Consider the following 21,848-nt stretch of genomic DNA (forward strand, 5'->3'; position numbering starts at 1 on the left):
ATCTTAACCATAGGACCAAATGCTTAACTGGGAGAGAGACACTTTGAACAAGAAACAAAAGGTAATAAGATGTTCTAGGGGAAGGGTATCCAATTAGAGATAGTTATACAGCTGGCCTTCACCAGAAAGTACCTGAATCTCATTAGTTTATTGGGATGACAGTCTATACATATGAGGAAACTTCTTTTTTTTTTTTAATCTATTTTATTGTATTGTTGTTGACAATCTTTACATAGTTAATTACAATTAAAGAAAAAAAAAGAAAAAAAAGAGAAAGAAAAAGAAAAAAAAAGGAAACTTCTTTTAACTGTTTTTCTAGACAGTTCTAATAAACCATAATCTAACAGAAGTTTTCTGGCCTTCTAAAATTCAAATAAAATTAATTTGAAACTCCATACTCTGGAAAGCTCATTGTTGTCTCTCACATTTTTTTTTCATTCCTAGGAGAGTTAAAATGGTTTTGGGAATACTCTGAGTCTACCTTTCTCAATTTTTTGACCACTATTTACATCCTCCATCTTCTGCTTCTTTAACTCTGAGTTCCTAGAACTTTGTGTTGGTTTCATGTAGGTATGGAATTGCAAGCACTTGGGCCAACATGTTCCACTTTTACAGGCACATTAGCAGGAAGCAGAATCAGGAACAGAGCATCCAGGGCTTGGACCAGCACTTTTGAGATGAGACTCTGGGAATCTCCAGTGCACCACAGCACAGCCACAGAGCTATCCTTTCTGACTAGGCCAGCTCAGCCACCATCTTGAGTTGCTGGTAGCCAGTGCCACAGGGAAACTGGGAAAGACAGTACTGGGGTAGAAATCCAGAAAACAAAATAGGATACACAGATGAATGGCATGGAATATTTTGCTATCAAATCAATTCCTATTTCTTGAACATTGATTCCAAATAAGACTCCTCCAGGAAGCTCATAGGCCAGAATAAACCTATGGAAGAAGCGGGGAAAATTTTTTGGTACCGTGATCTTGTGGTAATATTTGAAATTGAAACTGCTAGAATATTAACAAAACCTGACTTTGTCCCTACCCAGGCTGAATGGAGAGAAGAAGTGAAAAAACACTTTGAAAAGATCAAAAGTGAAGGAACGTGCATACACCGATTGGATGAAGAACTGATTCGAAGGCGCAGGGAAGAGCTCAGGTCAGCTGGTCCCTCTGTCCACCTCTCATCCTCCTTGGTCTTCAGGTGGCACCAGGAGTCCTGTCTGTCACCCACCATTTCATTCCATAAAGTTAACCCTCCTTCGTATTTCCTTTTCAATCCTTTCCCCACAATTCTGTTATCCTCCTTTACTAAATCTCTGTGACCACGATTCCCGGAGCACGGCCATTTGTTCCAGATGCTGCAGGGGCTAGAAATGTATAAGATGTCATCGCTGGCTTCCAAATGCTCAGAATCCACTAAGGGGTCCAACACCTGCTCATAGACACCCAGTCAGTCCAGTTGGGCTGCTGTGAGGGCTTTTCAAATAGGTCATGGGAAATGGAATTGGGAGGGAGGGAAGGGAAACCCCAGTGCCTATTAAACTGTGCCATAAAATAAAGAATAAAAAAATGGAATTATAAGAGAAATTCAATTTGGTACAAAAAATTTAAAACCTATGCATAGTATTTTGAAATATGTGTTGTCCATGGATTATTCAAGGGCCCTTATGTGACAAAATACAGTAGATGGGGTGGTTTGGAAGCACCACAGAAATTTGCTTCTCACAGTTCTGGGGTCTGGGAAGTCCAGGCATAAGGTGGCAATAGAGCTGGTGTCTGAGGGCCCATGTCTCAAGGATGGCCCCTTCTATGTGTCTTCGCTTGATGCACAGGCAAGAGGATTCCCTCCAGTCTCTTTAAGAAGGAATCCCAGGGAATGAGGCCATGGCATTATAGGTTAAACCTCCACCTGTGGCATCAGTATCCCTTGTGTGCTGATTCGAGTCCTGGCTACTCCACTTCTGATCCAGCTCCCTACTAATTTTTCTGGGAGAGCAGTGAAAGATGGTCTAAGTCCTTAGGCCCATGCACTCACATGTAAGACCAGGGAGAAACTCCTGGCTCCTAGCTTCACATTGGCTAGACCAAATAGCTCTAGCCATTCTGACTATTTGGAGAATGAGCCAGTGGATGAAAGATCTCACTCTCTCTCTCCCTCTCTGTCTCTCCTCTTCTCTCTGTAACTCTGCCTTTCAAATGGAAATAAATAAATATATCTTTAAAAAAGCTAAAGGAGGAACCACTATAATCAAAGCCATTGTGCATATCTTCTCCCAAGGGTCCCATCTCTTGGTACCATCATGTTGGATATATTTCAACAAAGAACACAAACATTCAGAATTTAGGACCACCATATCTGACCAGATCTGTGCCATGGATAAATATAACCTAATCATCCTGATGATGTCAGCTTTAACTGCATATTTTCATTAGCATATGAATACATGATACTGTATAGTGCCAATACCACACACTGACAAAGGCTACAAATTGCATAAAAATCACATTCAGATTTTATCTGTGACCTTGCTGGATATTGTGAGTGGCTGAATGGGGCCCTTCAAGATAAACAGAGTGGGGTCCAGCGCCGTGGCCTAGCGGCTAAAGTCCTCACCCTGAACGCCCTGGGATCCCATATGGATGTGGGTTCTGGTCCCAGCAGCTCCACTTCCCATCCAGCTCCCTGCTTGTGGCCTGGGAAAGCAGTCGAGGACAGCCCAAAGCCTTGGGACCCTGCACCCATGTGGGAGACCTGGAAGGGGTTCCTGGCTCTTGGCTTTAGATTGGCATAGCATCGGCCGTTGCACTCACTTGGGGAGTGAATCAACGGACACAGGATCTTCCTCTCTGTCTCTTTTCCTCTCTGTATATCTGACTTTCCAATAAAAATAGATCGTTAAAAAAAAAGATAAGCAGAGTGGAAAGGGTGGATTTCCTATCTCCTGCTCCATCTTATTGCATCCCATCAAAGAGGCCATATAAATGGAGGGCTTGCCCTCCGTCCTCCCCGAAATCAGTGGGCTCTGCTGATGCTGTGTTTTCTCTGGTAGGCATGCTCTGGACATCCGCGAGCACTACGAGAGGAAGCTGGAGCGGGCCAATAACCTCTACATGGAGCTGAGTGCCATCATGCTGCAGCTGGAGATGCGGGAGAAGGAGCTCATCAGGTATGGATCCAGACAGGTCTCTGCCCTGACGGACTGCGGTCTGTCAGAGCAACACACAGCTCTGCCACATGACTGCTACTCAGAGCTGCTCCCTGCTATATGCCTTCACCCAGCAGTCCCTAGGGGATGTGCCTGCCCCCTGTGAGGGTACACATGGCATTGCCACAGAGCCGGTCAAGGGGGAACATGCACTTGATGGGCACACATGCTTCACCCTGTTACACAGCTCAGAGAAGGGGTCCTCATCAAGAAGAGCTTGGTGTGGATGAGTGAGAGCTTGTTGCTCCATGGGGCAAATCCAAGTGACCATTGAAAGTGGTTTAATGTAATCCTGGTGCTGACAAACAAACCCTGGAGTCCTGCGCAAAGCTTCTGCAGACAGGCAGGACTTGGGTCATTGTGCTGTGCTGGGAGGAGAGTTAGCGTCTGAGTCTGGGAATGCCAAGTACAGGATGAAGTATGGTTCGTTGGAGTTGAGCTCTTTCTTGGTTTGGTTTGGTCTGATTTGGGTTTGGTTTTCAACCTGGATAATAGCTTTCTTTTTCAAGTAGCCTGTTAGCTGAAGTGTGGTCAAAACCTATGAATGGAATTAGCCCATGAAAGCATTCTGCCCCTCCTTTCTATGTGTGGTGGTCGAGGTGTGGCCTTATCTCTCATTCCACAGGCGTGAGCAGGCAGTGGAAAAGAAGTATCCTGGGACCTACAAACGACACCCCGTCCGCCCCATAATCCACCCCAATGCCATGGAGAAGCTCATGAAGAGGAAAGGTGTGCCTCACAAACCTGGCATGCAGACCAAACGGTGAGTTACACATCCTCCCACCTGCCCCTCAGATATATGGAAAAGCTTCATCCTAAACATACATTCTCACATGGTGGCATGTGTGGCTGGCCACTTCTGTAGCTCATCATTAGCACATTGATACAGTGGAAATAAAGCAGAGTAGGAAGGTGAGAACATGTGCCGTGGCTTCTAGGAATCCAGCTGTTACTTTGTGAGATGTGGATATTTATCATCACAGAACAGAATAAAGGAAACAGAAACCAGGGGCCAGATAGAGCTAGGATCAAATCCTGGCCCTGCCTTGCAAACTCTGACTTGGGCCATGTCATGTCACTTCTTTCAACCTCATTGTCTCTGTGCTTGGAATGATGCAGTTATACCACATGCTATGATAAAAAAATTTTTTATTATTCTTAGGACATAAATTAATTGATCATACTTCTTTATTTTCTTTTTTAAATATTTTTTAAAGATTTATTTATTTTTATTTATTTATTTTTTTTAAAGATGTTTTATTATTATTGGAAAGCCAGATATACAGAGAGGAGGAGAGACAGAGAGGAAGATCTTCCATCCGATGTTTCACTCCCCAGGTGAGCCGCAACAGGCCGGTGCTGTGCCGATCCGATGCCGGGAACCAGGAACCTCTTCCGGGCCTCCCATGCGGATGGATGCAGGGTCCCAATGCATTGGGCCGTCCTCGACTGCTTTCCCAGGCCACAAGCAGGGAGCTGGATGGGAAGTGGAGCTGCCGGGATTAGAACTGGCGCCCATATGGGGTCCCGGGGCGTTCAAGGCGAGGACTTTAGCTGCTAGGCCACGCCGCCGGGCCCTAAAGATTTATTTATTTTTATTACAGAGTCAGATATACAGAGAGAAGAGACAAAGAGGAAGATCTTCCGTGCATTGATTCACTCCCCAAGTGAGTGCAACAGCTGGTGCTGCGCCAATCCAAAGCCAGGAGCCAGGAACCTTTTCCGGGTCTCCCACATGGATGCAGAGTCCCAAAGCATTGGGCCGTCCTCGACTGCTTTCCCAGGCCACAAGCAGGGAGCTGGATGGGAAGTGGAGTTGCCAGGATTAGAACCGGCACCCATGTGGGATCCCAGTGCATTCAAGCAGAGGACTTGAGCCACTAGGCCATGCTGCCGGGCCCTACTTCTTCATTTTCTAACATAACAGTTTATGCATTACCAACTTGTATTTATGCAGTTAGTTCTTTTTAGTAATGTAATAATCTACGTCTCAAAACAAAACCAGGGACTTGGGCCCAGCACAATAACCTAGTGGGTAAAGTCCTTGCCTTGCCTTCACTGGGATCCCATATGGGCGCCAGTTTGTGTTCTAGCTGCTCCACTTCCATCCAAATCCCTTCTTGTAGCCTGTGAAAGCAGTACAGGATAGCCCAAAGCCTGGGGACCCTGCACCCACGTGGGAGACCTAGAGGAAGCTCTTGACTTTGGATCGGCTCAGCCCTGGCCATTGTGGCCACCTGGGAAGTTAACCAGTGGATAGAAGATCTGTCTCTCCTCCCTGAAAATCTGACTTTCCAATAAAAATAAATAAATCTTTAAAAAAAAAAAGCAGAGTTTGATAATTACATGAATGTAGTATGTATTTCCCATTATTGTACTCCTGCCTGGGATTTCTGTGAAGTTTCAACAAGGTGACATGTGAAATGATCTGTCAAAGCATAGATGCTTGAAAATGGATTTTCAAATGGTATTTGAAAGATTTCTGTTTCTCCATTTGATAACATATTTACCTTGTTTAGCTTAAAATAATCTTCTATTTATTTTTTTATTACCAAACTCTGTAGGTTTTCGTTTCTCCCGAACAACAAAGAGTAAGTTCTATCATAGCTAAGTTAATGAAAAGGAGATGAATATCCTTCAGCCTGGAGTGTAGAATCAGTGAGACTTTAGCTAAATACAGTAAGAATAAGGATAATGAGGAAACACGTGTAGGGGCTTATTCTGTGCTGCAGCAAGTTAAGCCACTGCCCAGCAATATCAGCATCCCATATGGGCATGGGTACCTGTCCCAGTTGCTCCACTTCCAATCTAGCTCCCTGTCAGTACAGCTGGAAGAGCAGGAAAAGATAGCATAAGTCCTTGGGACCCAACACACTTTGAGGAAACCCAGATGCAGTTCTAGCCTACTGGCTTTGACCTGACTCAGTCCTGGCTGTTGTAGCTATTTTGGAAGTGAGCCAGCAGATGGAAGATCTCTCCCTCTCTTTCTATCTTCCTTTCTCTCACTTTGTAACTCTACCTTTCAAAAATAAACAAATAAATCTTTTCCAAAAAAAAAAGAAATTTTCTTTAAAAAAATAAAGCATTTATAGTAAGGCTTTCACAGTGATAACCATAGCATGGCTAATTGAACCTAGACTTCTAAGTAACTACATAGATTAATTTCACCTTTATCTTTACTTGCTGTCCCTGACCATCTTTTTTTATTATTATTAATTACATTGCATTATGTGACACAGTTTCATAGGCTCTGGGATTCCCCCAACCCCTCCCCATACCCTCCCCCCATGGTGGATTCCTCCATCTTGTTGCAGTATTACAGATCATATTCAGTTGAGATTCTTTCATTGCAAGCATATACCAAGCAAAGAGTCCAGCATCTAATTGTCTAGATACATTCAACGGTTACTTGGTGAGAAGACCATCTCTGGTCTGAAGGCAGAGCTGGCAGAATATCATCCCGATCAATTAAAAGCCCCAACATAACATCAACAACAGTTTACAACATTATGGAATTAATAGTCATGGAATTGAGTAACCAATATGTTAAAAAAATACAAGTTCTTAACCACATCCTGTGACTAGTTCATTGACATTTCAATTTTAGTTTATACACAACCGGCTGCTGTACACCTTAAAATGGTTATAGGGTACTATTCAGCTGTCTTGTGTCTATTTTCATTTTTATATTTAGCAGTTTGTAGTATTGATGCATGTTTTTTTCACTGAACTTGGCAGATTTTAGGATAGTCCAAACAGGCACTCCAATTCCGAGTGATATCCCTGACCATCTTATGGTCAGGCCTGAGAAGTTGTTTTTGGATGGCACCCGATATAGCTCTGAGGAAACTCCCAGCATAAAATTTTCTTTTATTGTATAAATGATGGACAGAATCACCTACTGGCTCCTCCCTGCATTCTACCTACAGTGAAAACCAAGACAGAGCAGGCGTTGTGGTGCAATACCGCTTGGGATGTCTGCATCTCATATAGGTGTGCATGGGATTGAATCCTGCCTCCATTTCCAATCCAGCTGCTAATGTACATCCTAGGACCCAGCAGATAATGGCTCAAGGACCTGGATCCCTGTCACCCATGTGAAAGATCGGGATTGAGTTTATTTTTGAAAGAATTATTTATGATTTATTTATTTATAAGTCAGAGTTTCAGAGAGAGAGAGACAAACAGAGGTGTCTTCCATGCATTTGTTCGATTTTCAAGTAGAACTGATCAAGACTGAGCCAGACTGAAGCCTGGAGCCAGAAGCTCCATTTGGGTCTCCCACATGGATGGCAAGAGCCCATGTACTTGAGCCATCTTCTGTTGCTTTTTCCAGGCCATAGACAGGAAGTTGGATCAGTAGTTGAGGGGCCAGAACTTGAACTGGTGTCCTTATGAGATGTTGGTGTTGCAAATGGCAGCTTTGCAGGCTATGCTACAATGCCAACCCCTGTATTCAGTTCTTACCTCCTGCTTTGACCTTGCTCAGCTTGGCCTGTTGTGGGAACTTGGGGATTAAATCAGTAGATGAAAGATTGTCTCTCTCTCTCTCTCTTTCTCTCTCTGCTTTTCAAATAAACCTTTAAAGATAGAGAACTACAGTGCAGCCATCCCTCCAGATCTGTGGGTTCTGCACTAACAGATTCTACCAACTGCAGTTAGAGAATACTAGGGGAGAAAAACTGGATTCGTACTAGACTTGTACAGACCTTTTTCCTTGTCATCATTCCCTAAGCACTAAGGCAGCAATTATTTACGGAGCATTTCCATCACCCCAGAGCTTGTAAGAATCACAGACCTATAGAAACAGTCACTGTAATGAGCTCTTCATTCACAAGTTACTGGTGTGCACCTGCAAGTCTGTCCTCTGCCCAGTACACGTGGCCGGCAGTTTGGAGAGCCTTCCTGAGTTAGCCGCTGAAGAGCCTTGAAGCCATGGCCACTCTGGCTGACCTTTGGGCTCCTCAGCACACGTGGTGGAGGTGGGGCTGTATCTGCGTCATCCAAGCAAGGCCTGGGACACCAAGCAAGGCCTGGGAGGTGTCTCAGAGGCCACCACAGGAGCAGAAGCTCAAGGAAAGATGCCCTGTAAGGCACAGCACTGTGCACACACAGTCCCTCCGACCTTCAACTAGTTCTGTATCTATTTTATTTGCTGGGGGGTTGTTTTTGTTTTCATAATAATTCATCTGGGAGAAAGATTCTGTTATTGAAAAACAGAAGTGTGGACCCTGCAGCTCTTAAATGTCTGACTTAGTTGTATCTGTCTGGTGCGGAAGAAAGGTGAGGCTATTCACTAGCAGGAAGGAAGTGGCAGTATTTCCTGGTGTTCCGGGGGTTTCTGCCATGAATCAATCAGAAACCATTTCCTCTTTGCCTGTAATCAATGTGGAGAAGTTTACTTGAAGGCTCTATGATCTTCATGACTGACCCGCTGGGAAGGGGGCAGTGAGAACCACCCCCTGGACGCTGGCATGCCAGTGTGACTCCTCATTCGCCCTTCTCTCACTGCCCTGGTTCTTCCTCCTACTTTCTCCCTTGCAAACGCTTCTCTTTTTCCCTTCTTTAAAGATGTATTGAACAGGGCTTAGCGTGGCCTAGCAGCTAAAGTCCTCTCCTTGCACGCGCCAGGATCCCATATAGGCGCCAGTTCTAATCCCAGCAACTCCACTTCCCATCCAGCTCCCTGCTTGTGGCCTGGGAAAGCAGTCGAGGACGGCCCAAAGCCTTGGGACCCTGCACCCGCGTGGGAGACCCGGAAGAGGTTCCTGGCTCTTGGCTTTGGATTGGCATAGCATCGGCCGTTGCGCTCACTTGGGGAGTGAATCATCGGGTGGAAGATCTTCCTCTCTGTCTCTCCTCCTCTCTGTATATCTGACTTTGTAATAAAAATAAATAAATCTTTTTTAAAAATTTGTTTTTTTAAAAAAAAAAGATGTATTGAACAAGTTTCCTTGCTAGGGTCTTTCACATACAATAATGAGACTCCCAAGGATTATGGCAAGTCTAAGCCATAATCCCTGAGTTTAGCCTCTTAGGAAATTACCTCAAGGTTTCTTTCTCTGCTACCAGACCTCTTTAATTTGTGATGTTATGGAAATCTTTCCAGGTCCATCATCTAACAAATTTCCTTTTTTCTTTTTAATATTTTATTTTGAATTTGAAAGGCAGAGTTTTAGGGAGAGACAGAGAGCTCTCCCATTCGCTGGTTCACCCCCCAAATGGCAGCAATGGCCAGAGCTGGCTGGTCTAAAGCCTGGAGCTACTTCCAGGTCTCCCATATGGGTACAAGGGCGCAAGGACTTGGGCCACCCTCTGCTGTTTTTCCAGGCCATTAGCAGGTAGTTGAATAAGAAACAAAGTAGCCAGGGCTTGAACCAGCACCCATATGGGTTACTGGTACCACAGGTAGGGACTTAATGTGCTAAGCCACAGCATCAGCCCAAAAAATTTGTTGCGTTGGCCAAATACTTATGTTCTTACAATGATATATTGGCACCAAACTAATAGCTAGATTGTGAAGAAGAGATCAAAATGCCTATAGAAGGGTCAATGTTGTGGTATAGTATGCCTAGCCACTGCCTTCAATACCAGATCCCATATGGACACTGGCTTGAGTCCCTGCTACTCTACTTCCAATCCAACTCCATGCTAGTGGCCTAGGAAAAGAGCAGAGGATGGGCCAAGTGTTAGAACCCCTGACATTCATATGGTAAACCCAGATGAAGGACTTGGTTCCTGGCTTTGGCCTGGCCCAGCCTTTGCCATTGTGGCCATCTGGAAAGTGGACTAACAAATGGAAGAGTCTCTCAATCTCTTCCTTTCTGTAACTCTGCATTTTAAATAAATACATTTTTTCTAAGAGAAAGAGGGAAATGTTGTGGGACAACAGGTAAACCTGCAGTAAAATCTGCAGTGTTGACACTATATAGCTATATAGGTTTGAGCCCAACTGCTCCATTTCTGATCCAGCTCCTTGATAATGTGCATAGGAAAGTAGCAGAGGAATGGCCCAATGAGATGCATTCACGTTGGAGATCGGAAGAAGCTTCAGACTTGGGTGGCAGGGCCCAAGCACTTAGGTCATCTTGTACTCTTCTTCCAAGTGGGAGCCCCAGAGGGCGTTTATGTCTCCTACCTTTGGCCTGACCCACTCTGTACTGTTATGGGCATTAAGGGAATGAACCAGAAGATGGAAGATCTCTCTGTTTCTTCTCTGTGACTCTTTCAAATAAATAAGTAGAGTTTTAAAATAAGTAAATAAATAAAAAATAAATAAAAAGAAACATATAGGGAAGAATTAAAATCTAAGCTTGGAAGACACAGAATAAACACCAGAAGAAATAAAGGCAGTCCCTCTAAGTGGATGTTTAGGTTGTTTTCAACGTTTTGCTGCTTTAAACAAGAGCATAGCATAACATCATCAAACATATATCCTTGTGCATATCAGTTATCATCTTTGTTTGAGTCTGTGTACTTGTGACTTGGAAGACATTTCCCCAAACTTGAATGTGTTTGAACCTAAACCTACTCTTTCTCCAGGCCAGATCTGCTGCGATCTGAAGGTATCCCCAGTGCTGAAGCAGCTCCTACTGCATCGCCCTTATCCGGGAGTCCCAAAATGTCCACCTCAAGCAGCAAGAGCCGATATCGGAGCAAACCACGGCACCGCCGGGGAAACAGCCGAGGCAGCCACAGTGACTTCACAGGCATCCTGAAAAACCAGCCAGCCCAGGAAAACTGCCCCCATCCCACCTCCCTGCCACAAGATGGATCCCAGCAGCCCTCTGTCCATCCCCACCCTCCTCTGCAGCAGCAATACCAGCAACCCCTTCCTACTTTGTCTCAGAGTTCCCACCCCAGGCTCAATATGCACGGACAGGACATTGCAACCTGTGCCAACAACCTGAGGTATTTCGGCCCAGCAGCAGCCCTGCGCAGCCCCCTCAGCAACCATGCTCAAAGGCAGCTGCCTGGCTCCAGCCCTGACCTCATCTCCACCGCCATGGCAGCAGATTGTTGGAGAAGTTCTGAGCCTGGCTGTTGGCAGGCTGACCCTTATGACCCTTGCCTCCAGTGCCGGCCTGAACAGTGTGGGTCTTTAGACACACATACTACCGATCCTGTGGGGAGGAGCCCCAACCTTCCCAAGTCACCAGCACACAATCCCCTCTCGGAAAATGTCCAGGATCCTGAGAAAATAGAGGAAAAGGAATTTGATGGCTGTGGGTCAGCCTCATCTCTTGGCACCCCTCATCACATGACCCCCCCAGTGCTACCTCGAAAAACAAGACCGCTACAAAAGGTAAGGTGTCGTGCCAAGGCCAGTCAGTATCATGCCTTCAGAGAATGCCAGCGCCTATCATGTTGTGCATGTTATAAAAGGAACATAAAGAGGGTACAATTTATAAAAAAGGGTGAGATAACAAAAATATAAATACTTTCCACTTTCAATACTCACTTTCCATACTGCTAGGAATGGGCCAAGGAATCACTTTTGGAAGCTGCTCAACTAGGGGAGTGATTCAAATGTGCATTACTTTATAGATAGCTAGCTGTACTTTGGGGATATGAGACCAAGAGCTTGGAGACCATGACTCTAGAACCCACTCCTAAACAATGTTACAGGAAGAAGGACTCCATTATAAAGTAAGTTTGAGAAGCAGGATTCTCTGTCCCTTTTTGGAGGCTCCTCGTGTGTATTAACAAATCTTGGACCTTGGGAAACTCCATAGTCAGCTTGTTTAATCCAGCATTTCCCTTACCTATTTGACTATGCAGCTTCTGAATATAACATCTAGTAATCACTTTGGGAAACATGGCCTTTATGAATAACCATCATGACCCAGTAAGTTCTACACTTGATCTTAGCCAAAAGGCCGAGAAGCGATGACCCAGTAAGTTCTTAGTTATGGAAACCTGCTTCCTCCTTTCACACTGGCTGCCTGGCACCTAGCAGCTGGGAAGCAGCCCATAATTGTGGTTAAGAGCATGAATATGGAAATTAGATAGTGCTTAGTTCAAAGCCAATTTCTCCCATGTACTACTCTATGAATCTTGGTTTTCTTGTCCATGAAACGGGCCTATAAATAGACTGTCTGCCTCCTTGGTTGTCAAGAGAAGTAAATGAGCAAATACATACAATACATTGAGAACAGGGTGTGGCCCATAGCAGCCTGCCAAAAACATGTGCTCACTTTCTTATGAGTTAGAAAATATGATTATGGATAAAAAGTGCTTAGAACCTACTCAATTCTAAGCCTTGATTCATCTCATCAGGTATCTTCAACTCAGTTAGAGGCTTGAATGTCAATGAGCATCTTTTGGTAAGTTAGACATTTGGTAGAAAAGAAACTGAGCATTATGGCCTGAGGACCACATTTCTTCCCCTATATATACTGCCGCTCTTGACTGAGAAATCCAGAGGGTAGATTGTGGTTTTAGTGAGACAGCTGTTTTGAACAGAATCATTTTCTTTCTTTCTTTCTTTCTTTCTTTCTTTCTTTCTTTCTTTCTTTCTTTCTTTCTTTCTTTTGGGCGGGGGGAAAGATAGGAGCCTTTTATTGCACATCAGGCACTGGGCAAGATTTTTTTTTTCCATATTGTTTCCTTCATGTTTAAAGGGGGATATTAAGGGAGAAGCCCCACCCAGTTTCCCACCCATCCCAGGTCGCTTTTGTGGAGCATGCTCCGAGGGTCTTGCTCAAGTGGTTTTGATAGTTTACCAGTTATGAATCACTGCCAGTCTTGCCACTCCAAGCACGATGAGATCGTTGAAGAATCCACTGATTGACATAGTCCATCATAGAGTCTCCGTTTGCCCAGTATTTTGCTGCCAACATATAGCTGAGGTAGTTGATTGACTTGTTCTGTCTTCTGTCTTTCTTGGTTAGGGTTCTGAGTCCGGCATTTCGATTGGGGAGATCCCCAAAGAAACTTTGTCTGAGGTGTTCCCAGAGCAGATTCTTGTATATACTAGCAAGTACAGGGCCCGGCACAGTCCATCACCACGATTAGCTGGTGGTTGCAATTGCTGGGTTGGTTCTGTTTTCAGCCCCGACTTCCACTGGAACCAATAGGTATTGCAGTCCAGCCTGGTTCTGCCCAGCACATACTCAGCCCTCACATAAACCAGTGGGAGCTGTAGCCTAGTCGGAGTGACCCACAATAACCCCCACCAGTCCTGCCCCCTACCCTGGTTTGCCAGTATGTGTAGCAGTCTAGTCCAGTCTGTCCTACACCCCATTCGGCTGTGGTACATGTCAATGGGTATTAAAGCTTAGATCCATCTAACCAGCTCCACTATGCAGCCCACACAGATGCTGTGGGTGTCTCTCTGTCTAGCCACCCCAGCCCCCGTCCTAGTTTTTGTGCCCTCCCGTGGAATGGTAACCCAAGAGGGATGAGCCCAGGCCTCTTTCACTCCAGGATTATGCACTCTCCAGGTGGTTCTGTGGTTTGACTTGAGAGAATTAGCCCCCAGTGCCAGCTTCTGCCAGCTGATGCTGTGGCTAAACCCAAACAACCCTCACCCACTCTAATTTTGTTTGCACCAGTAGGAATAATCAGCCCAGCCTGGCTTTTTCCTGATCTAGTCCACACGAGGCGCACAGGTGTTGTAGCCTTGCTTAGTCTGGTCTGTCCCCATCCCAGCTCACGCTCTCCAGTGGCAATAGCTGTCCAGCAAGGGAACCGCCCCCATATTCCCCCTTCTGGCTCCGCCCCCTCCCTTCCTGGTTCTCATGTGTGCTGGTTGGGCACTGCAGTCACACCCAGTCAGGCAACCTCACCTTGGGATTCTGTATTGTGCACTGGTTTTTGTCACGTCTGAACCTGGCTCGACCCACACTCTGTTCTGGTGTTCAGATTTGCCAGTGGATGACGTGAACTGATTCAGCCTGGTCTGCCCCTGACCCATGCCAAATATATGCCAGTGGGTAACTTTCCATGGCCTGTTCTGGGCTGTTTCCTATCATGCATCTTGCGCTTACCTGCAGGGTCTGTGTCCTGCCAGAGGAGTTGCCCAGGCTCCTCCATCAGAACCTCTCCCAATGCCAGATTTTGCGCATACCAGGGGGTCCATGAGCCAGCCCTACTCAGTTCACCTCCTGTCCTAGCAGGAACAGTGGCTTTTCCTGAACAGAATCATTTTCTGCCTCCCCTAGTCTGATGGCCAGTAACATGTGCTTTTTGTTACAACCTTATTAAGCATAATGTGCATACCATCCAGCCCTTCTATTTCAAGTGTATAATTCAGTGCTTTTATCCCTAGGATTGTGCAGCCAGCACCACAATCAAGTTTAAAACATTTTCATCACCCTAAGAATAAACCCCACACTCTGTATCAGTTACCCATTTCTAAGACCACTTCAAGGAACATGTATCTTTCAAACATCCTGATGCCATCTGTGGGTCTGCAGGCCCCCACCTTGATTATTGGGTCTCTTCAGGACCACACTCCCACAGAGCAGTTCAATTTTTCCCTATTGAGAGACATTCCACATTCCAAGGGGCTATTCTGAGATTAAACATTAATGTTAGTAGACAAGATAACTCCATCTGTTATGTTTCCCATTTTAAAAAAAAGATAGTGTATCAGAATACAAACGAGTGAAAGTCATGATGTTTTAGAACTGACTTTAAAAAAGGTCTGTTATCCCCATCTGCAGGCTAGTTCCTTGGACACATCCACCTGCTACTTAAGAGACTGGGCACACCAAGGTACCACACTGCTGTGGTTGAAAGGACACTTGCTTTCACATTAGACTACTGTCATGCCCTTGTTATTAGATGAAATTTTTGTAAAATAGATTATCTTCCTGGCTGGGACCCTTAGCCTTCTGGACCAACCACGGATCAACCTTGAGATCTCACATGTCTCAGCCAGAGCTTCCTTAGTCCTGCCAACGTGCTGACATGGTCTAATACAGTAAAGAACTCTTTTGTTTAAATTGGCAAATAATAATTTTAGATAGATATAGATGAGGAATAAGTATTTTGGAATGCAATCTTCATGGTAGCATGAGGAATATGATACAAACAAGATATGGTCCAGCCTTATCTTAGTATCACTCTAACATTAGTGACAAAGTAGATAATGGGAGGGATAGTAATGACTGCTCTTCGAAGCACTGGAAGACCCCTTCCTGATGGAATGCCTAAGATAGAGCCTGGGACTCCAGTAACGGTGAAACTCCCCCAAAGCCCTGAGATCTCCTCCCCAGCTTCCTACTCTGGAGCCTGTCTTGGAACTCCTGCATCCCAGAGGGCTCAAATGATGAAGTCTTATATGATGGAGCTGGTGGACACAGGAAACATTGAATGAGTAAATAAGGCTGTGTGTGATTGAGGATGACACATGTCAAGCCTTCTGATGGCAGTTAAATCTCTTACAGGTGCTGGCAGATGAGGACGAGAGAGTAAGAGATGCTTAAACACTTTTCTCCTTGTTCTCCTCAGAGTGGGGATGACTCCTCAGAAGAGGAAGGGGAAGTAGACAGTGAAGTTGAATTTCCACGAAGACAGAGGTAAAACCAATAAACCCTTGATCTGTTTTCAACTGAATGATGAAATACCCGGGGTTGGCTACACCTGCTGTTCAGGTTCCAGGTCACCCTGCCAGGCTCTGCGTTCATGCTTATCCCCTGGCCACATGCTGGCATCTGGTTAGGCACAGCAGATCTTTGGTATTTATTTCATGCAAATCTCAAGCTGAGGAGCCTGAACACAGCTTCAAGGTTACAACTGATGATGTAAGCGACAGTCATGCAGGTTGAGTTAATTTGAGCTATTTTAGTGTGTCATGCTGTGTTAGTCTGTTCAGGCTGCTATTTAAAAAAAAAAAGTGGGTGGCTAAAACAGCAGAAGTTTACTGCTCACAGTTACGAATGCTGGTGAAGTCCAAGGGCAAGGTTCCTGCTGAGGGCTGCTACACCTGGCTTGTAGACAGCAGCCACCCTCTCACAGGGCCCTCACAGGGTTGGTAGTCAAGGGGTTCTTTATATAAGGTCCCAGTCTAATCAGATGAGGACTCCACTCTGATAACTTATTTAATCTTAGCTAACTACTAAAGATCCTATTTCCAGATAGTTATATTAGGAGTTAGAGCCTCAATATATGAAAAGCAGGTGGAAGGGGCACACACTGTTCAGTCCCTAGCAGATGGGTGCCTTTTCTCTGTGGCTTCATCTGGCCTTTCTTCCCTGCATGCAAATGATGGGTACAGAGGCAGAAGTCTTCTTTAAAATTATTGATTTTTAAAGTTATATATAGAGAGACAAGAGAGCAAGAGAGAGTGAGAGAGAGAGAGCGAACTTCCATCTGCAGGTTCACTCCCCAAATGGCCCCAATAGCTGGTTCTGGGCCAAGGTAAAGCCAGCATGTTGCCTGCATGTACTTGGGCCAACAACTGCTGCTTTCCCAGTTGCATTAGCAAGGAAGATGGATCTGAGGCATAGTAGCTTGGACTTCAGCCAGAGCTCAGGTATTGTTAGAATCTTGGGCAGTGGCTTAACTTACTGCAACGTAATGCTGGCCCCAGAACTCTTCCTATCAAGCCATCCATCCTATTGGAGCAGGACCTCACTCTTAGGCCTTCATTACTTACCTGTGAAATGCCTTGTCTTCAGACAGACACAGACACACTGGACATCAACGCTTCCACACAGAAATGGCCTACAGTTCAGGCCAGAGCCTCTTTCACTTGCTTTACATGTGGGTTCTACCTGTCTGGGCTTCGGTTGGGACAGAAAACATCTAGACTATGTCTCTGCACACCGTGAGCCACGGGAAAGTGGCATCCCCTGTGATTAAGCCCCAGTGGTTCTTTGCGCTTGCAGGCCACACCGCTGCATCAGCAGCTGCCAGTCCTATTCGACCTTCAGCTCGGAGAACTTTTCGGTATCTGACGGCGAGGAGGGGAACACCAGCGACCACTCCAACAGTGCTGAGGAGTTGGCACAAAGGCTGGAGGACCGCCTGGCCGAACAGCTGGATGATCTGCTGTCCCAGACGCCTGAGATCCCCATCGACATCTCCTCACACTCGGACGGCCTCTCAGACAAAGAGTGCGCCGTGCGCCGCGTCAAGACGCAGATGTCTCTGGGCAAACTATGTGCCGAAGACCGCGGCTATGAGGTGGGGGACCCTGCCTGGCCCTGCCCTGCCCTCACTTTTTTGAGTTAGAAAAATGTACCAGTCTTCAGGGTCCCATCATTTTCACTGAGCAAGAAGCAGATGGAGATGGACGAAGATCATCAGCCAGGCCCCGGGCAGGGAGGGCAGCCTTGCCCATTGTCCATGCATAAACACACACACACACATCCAGGAAAACTGTAATTTTGAGATTTCTTGTAAACCTTACCTAACTCCAGCCCCTGTGTGTCCCACTTCCCCCTGCGAGGGACGCAACCATGGCATTTCCTATTCAGAATGATGGCCTTGGGACAGGCAGGATAGCGCTGCTGTCCTAGGTTTGAATCACCCGCCTGGCCCTGCTTTCTCATCTGCTGAGTGGCCAGCCTCTCACCTGTCTAAGTCACTCTCTCTGGCCTGTAAAAGGAGGGCAACCCTAGCAGCCATCACCTGTTAACAGACATGAAGCACTCACAGCCAGTGCATGGAGCACTGGAAACCCTGGCAAAGTTGGGGATGGGTCTGTAGTTGCTGCTCAGTGTGGTGTTGCCACAGTCCTGCGTACTTCACACACACACACACACACACACACACACACACACACAGCCTAGGACCTGATCTCCTCAAGCTCTTGCCCATTCACGCCTTGGTGCAGTCTGTGCCTACAGAGTGACTACCCTGTTTTGTCTTGGCTCTGCAGAACCCGATGCAGTTTGAAGATTCAGAGTGCGACTCTTCGGATGGGGAGTGCTCAGACGCCACAGTGAGAACCAACAAACACTACAGCTCCGCCACTTGGTAATGAAGGAATCCCAACCCGAGGAGCTCAAGAGTCACGAGAAGCTGGACACTTGTGGCATTCCACACCACCCCCTTGCTCCTGCCCATCCCACACCCCTCCCATGCTCTCCCCCACTGCCCCTCTGGAAAGGGAACTACCCCGTCTCCTCCACCCCTAGAAACGAGCTGCAATAACAGGAACATGAGACTTCGCAAATCTCTGAAGAAAACTACCCAAATGAAATTTAAGTCTCACTGAACATTTCAATCAAGAATGGCAGGGATCTATTTTATTGAATAATCTAGCTACTGTAACATTGATATTTATTTTTGTTTGACATTTTAACACTTTATACTGTAAAGAGTGAACTATATATGATAAGAGAGACCCAATAATTTCTTGAAAGAGAGCAAGAGAAATAGGAAACAGTGAAAAGAAGTGGAATTTAGGAACAACATCATTTGGAACTTGTGGGGCTGGGAGGTACCATCGCTGCTTGAACAGGGGACCAGTTCTCAGCCGTGACTTGAGGAAGAGCCAGAACCACAGCAAGACACCTTGAGCCTTTTAGAGTGTGATAAGCAGCCAAAAGAGAGGCAATTCCAGCTAACTTGAGAACATGCAGTCCAAACAGCTTATCCAGGAGGATGATGGAAAGAACCTAGAGAAGGCTGGTGAACAGATACGCCCCCAAGGTCTTTGAAGGTGTGTGCTTCCTTCTGGCGGAAACAGACTGTGCATATGTGGAAGCTGATTGCATTTTCAACTTTTGAAAGCAGTACTTGGTAGTAAGGCTTACAGCTAATCCTTGGCAAATATTCCCCTTGTTAATGCTGTCATTGTCACCATCTTGACCAATGTGTTATCTTGACCAAATGTGTTGATCTTGTAGATTGAAGTGCCACTTTCCTGTAGCTTACTTCCTTTCTATCTGTTTACCCACTTTTCCTCAGTAAAAAGGATCCAAGGTTTCTGAGGAACAGAAAAAGAGTTAGGAGAAGAGAAGATTTGCAACAGTGTTAGAAAAGCAACAGTAGAATTTGTAGAAGTACATTCTCAGGAGGGCTTGGTGCTGTCTGCTGGAGTCACTCTCATCCGAGCAGAACAGTCTCTGAAGGCAGCTAGGATGTCTCTGCCCCATCCCAAATCATCCCTTTGTTTTACTCATTAACTCATCCTATCCTGAAGCTTTAGTGACTAACCTCCACAGTCAGAATAAAGGCATGATAAGCAATTGACAAAAGGCACCCATCCCCTTTGCCAGCACCATAGCATTTTTGTTAAGTATCACTACGTGTGAAATCCATTTCCCTTCACTCTGAATCGATGCAGTTTTGAATAACTGGATTTGGGAATTATCAGAACTGATGCTAAGCAGCAATTGCAAGGACTTTACATTGTCCCAAGCACAAGTCATCCCAGAAAAGCATCCCAAGGTATCCCATGGCTCCTTGGCTACAAGGAAAGCTGCATCTGAAATTTTAGGTACAAACACACATGGACCTCGGTGATGTCTCTAAGACAGGTTAACTGTAAGACAGCCTTTCTAGACTGGTTACACCCTGACAGTGCATCACGCTGGACATTAGGGAAGACTTGCACATTCAGGGACTGACCATTTCCAATGCAAGTGAACAGATTGTCCCTCCTCCGGGTTACACTGACTGCATCAGCCAAAAAGGAAAGGCAGGAGGGAGTGGAGAGCAGTTCCTCTTGCCTGTCTGATCCCTCCATTTGTTTACACTTTATGTTGAGACGTTGATTTAGAATGTAGTGTCTATAATTTAGTAGCATCTAGGTAGGATGAAGGAAAATGTTTAACTTATACAGAGGACAGTATTGTTTGCATTAAATTATTCCATTTTATATCAATTCTGTAGCTGGACTACATGAATGATCTTAAGTTATGGCATTATTATTGTTATTTTATATTATCAAGTCTCATTTTCTGTCGATCAGAAGGTGTGTGGTTTATGATATAACACAATGATTGTGTTGATTGCTAACCATGAATTACTGCAGATGTTATGATTTTAATGAGGAAATGCAAACGGAACTGCCATTCGGGAGCTCTCTGGTATGCATCTTAGCTGTATTCCCGAATTTTCCGTGTCCAACAACAATCATCTGAGGATGTGTGTGTGCCGCCCCTAAGCCCAATGAACATAGTGTGATTTTTGTCTTGATCATGAGAAAGCTCCTAAGTGGGCAAATGACTGAGTGGATGGGCAAGTAGTTCAAAAGCTGTAAACTTCCCCAAGTTTCTTAAGAATAAAATCCTGGGACTGCACTGGAAGCAAAAAGAGGATTATTTAACACCCTGAAGGGAAGCGAGGTGGGGTGGGGATGTGGGGGTGGTGGGGGAGATTGTGCATAGAGCCCCTGGCCCAGCTGCGAGCATCAACAGTGTAGTTTGTGACCTCCTTCCTGCCAGAGCCCACAAAACCAATTTGTTTTTCTCCTCCTTGGGAGTAGCAGGAAGACTAAATATATATATATATATATATATATATATATATATATATATATATATGTTAATAATGTTAATATATTGTATAATATATGTATAATATAATGTACACGGCATAAATATAATATACATGACACAAAAAACCTAGCTGTGATGCTGTCCATAACAAGACTAATGAGATTCTAGGAGACTTGTGTCCCTTGAGGATCATAAGCCTGGGAAGGTACCTTGGGAGGTCCCACTTTCCAGCCTCTGACCTCAGATCACACTGCATTGTGGGCATCTTTCCAGTTCATTGCTCCAGATGCTGCAGATGCTGCAGCCCCTCTTGCTGTCCAACATGAGGCACTGACACTTCAGCCTGTCCGGTTCCTGCACATTTTGAGTGACCACTGAGCAGACACGAGAATTGTTGTGCCAGATTTTGAAATCCCCAGATAATCATCAAGTCTGAAGTCGGAGCTAAGGCATAAAGGTGGTTTATTCAGGTTAACCTAGGTCTCCCAGCCACCTCCCCAGGGAGAGCAAAAAGGAGAACACGCAAGCCAGAGAGCGCAAGAGCCCGTGCCCCTCAGTTTTTATACATTTTAGGCTATTCATTTACAGTCATGATTTAGCAGGCTTCTATTGGTGGGTTTGAAGCAAGCAACTTTCAGAAAGTACAAACTGATGAGCTATAGGGCGGTGAATCTTACCAAACATTTGGTACCTCCTTCCTGAGGCGTGGTCTGCCTACATGTCCTACCAGGTGTCCTGCCGGGTGTCATGTAGACTATCAGGGCTGGAGTTCACACAGCCACCAGCCAAGCCATTAAGGCAGAATCACAAAAGGCAGAAAATACCTAGGTTCTTCAGAATCATCTGCAATGTTACACCTTGCAGTAATAATGATAGTCTTCCACCCAACTAATTCAATTAGTTCTTTAAAAAAGTTCCTGTGTAGGCTACCTGTCATGCTGATACCATTTAGATAAATTGTATCAACATGTTAGATGGTACAGGGTGTTGTATCTTAAGGCATTCAGTATATAGCCAAGATGTGAATAAGATCGATAGGGAGGGCCCGGCGGCGTGGCCTAGCAGCTAAAGTCCTTGCCTTGAAAGCCCCGGGATCCCATATGGGCGCCGGTTCTAATCCCGGCAGCTCCACTTCCCATCCAGCTCCCTGCTTGTGGCCTGGGAAAGCAGTGGAGGACGGCCCAATGCATTGGGACCCTGCACCCGCGTGGGAGACCCGGAAGAGGTACCTGGTTCCTGGC

The 21,848-nt window shown here is 45.5% G+C and overlaps 1 protein-coding gene across 5 annotated transcripts in view; it reads left to right on the forward strand.

Moving 5' to 3' along the window:
* Positions 1–20,409, forward strand: part of MAP3K13 (mitogen-activated protein kinase kinase kinase 13) — a 175,096-nt gene extending 154,687 nt beyond the window's left edge. For all 5 annotated transcript variants that reach the window (XM_058662178.1, XM_058662179.1, XM_058662180.1 and 2 more), the window contains 7 exons: positions 1,046–1,155; positions 3,050–3,166; positions 3,831–3,968; positions 10,748–11,510; positions 15,665–15,732; positions 17,044–17,341; positions 18,039–20,409. In XM_058662178.1, the coding sequence (XP_058518161.1) occupies positions 1,046–1,155; positions 3,050–3,166; positions 3,831–3,968; positions 10,748–11,510; positions 15,665–15,732; positions 17,044–17,341; positions 18,039–18,140 (1,596 nt within the window). In that variant the 3' untranslated portion in view covers positions 18,141–20,409. The remainder of the gene's footprint in view (positions 1–1,045; positions 1,156–3,049; positions 3,167–3,830; positions 3,969–10,747; positions 11,511–15,664; positions 15,733–17,043; positions 17,342–18,038) is intronic.
* The last annotated feature ends 1,439 nt before the right edge of the window (positions 20,410–21,848 follow it).

Source organism: Ochotona princeps, chromosome 3 (genome assembly GCF_030435755.1).
Source record: "Ochotona princeps isolate mOchPri1 chromosome 3, mOchPri1.hap1, whole genome shotgun sequence".
In the NCBI taxonomy this organism is placed as follows: domain Eukaryota; kingdom Metazoa; phylum Chordata; class Mammalia; order Lagomorpha; family Ochotonidae; genus Ochotona; species Ochotona princeps.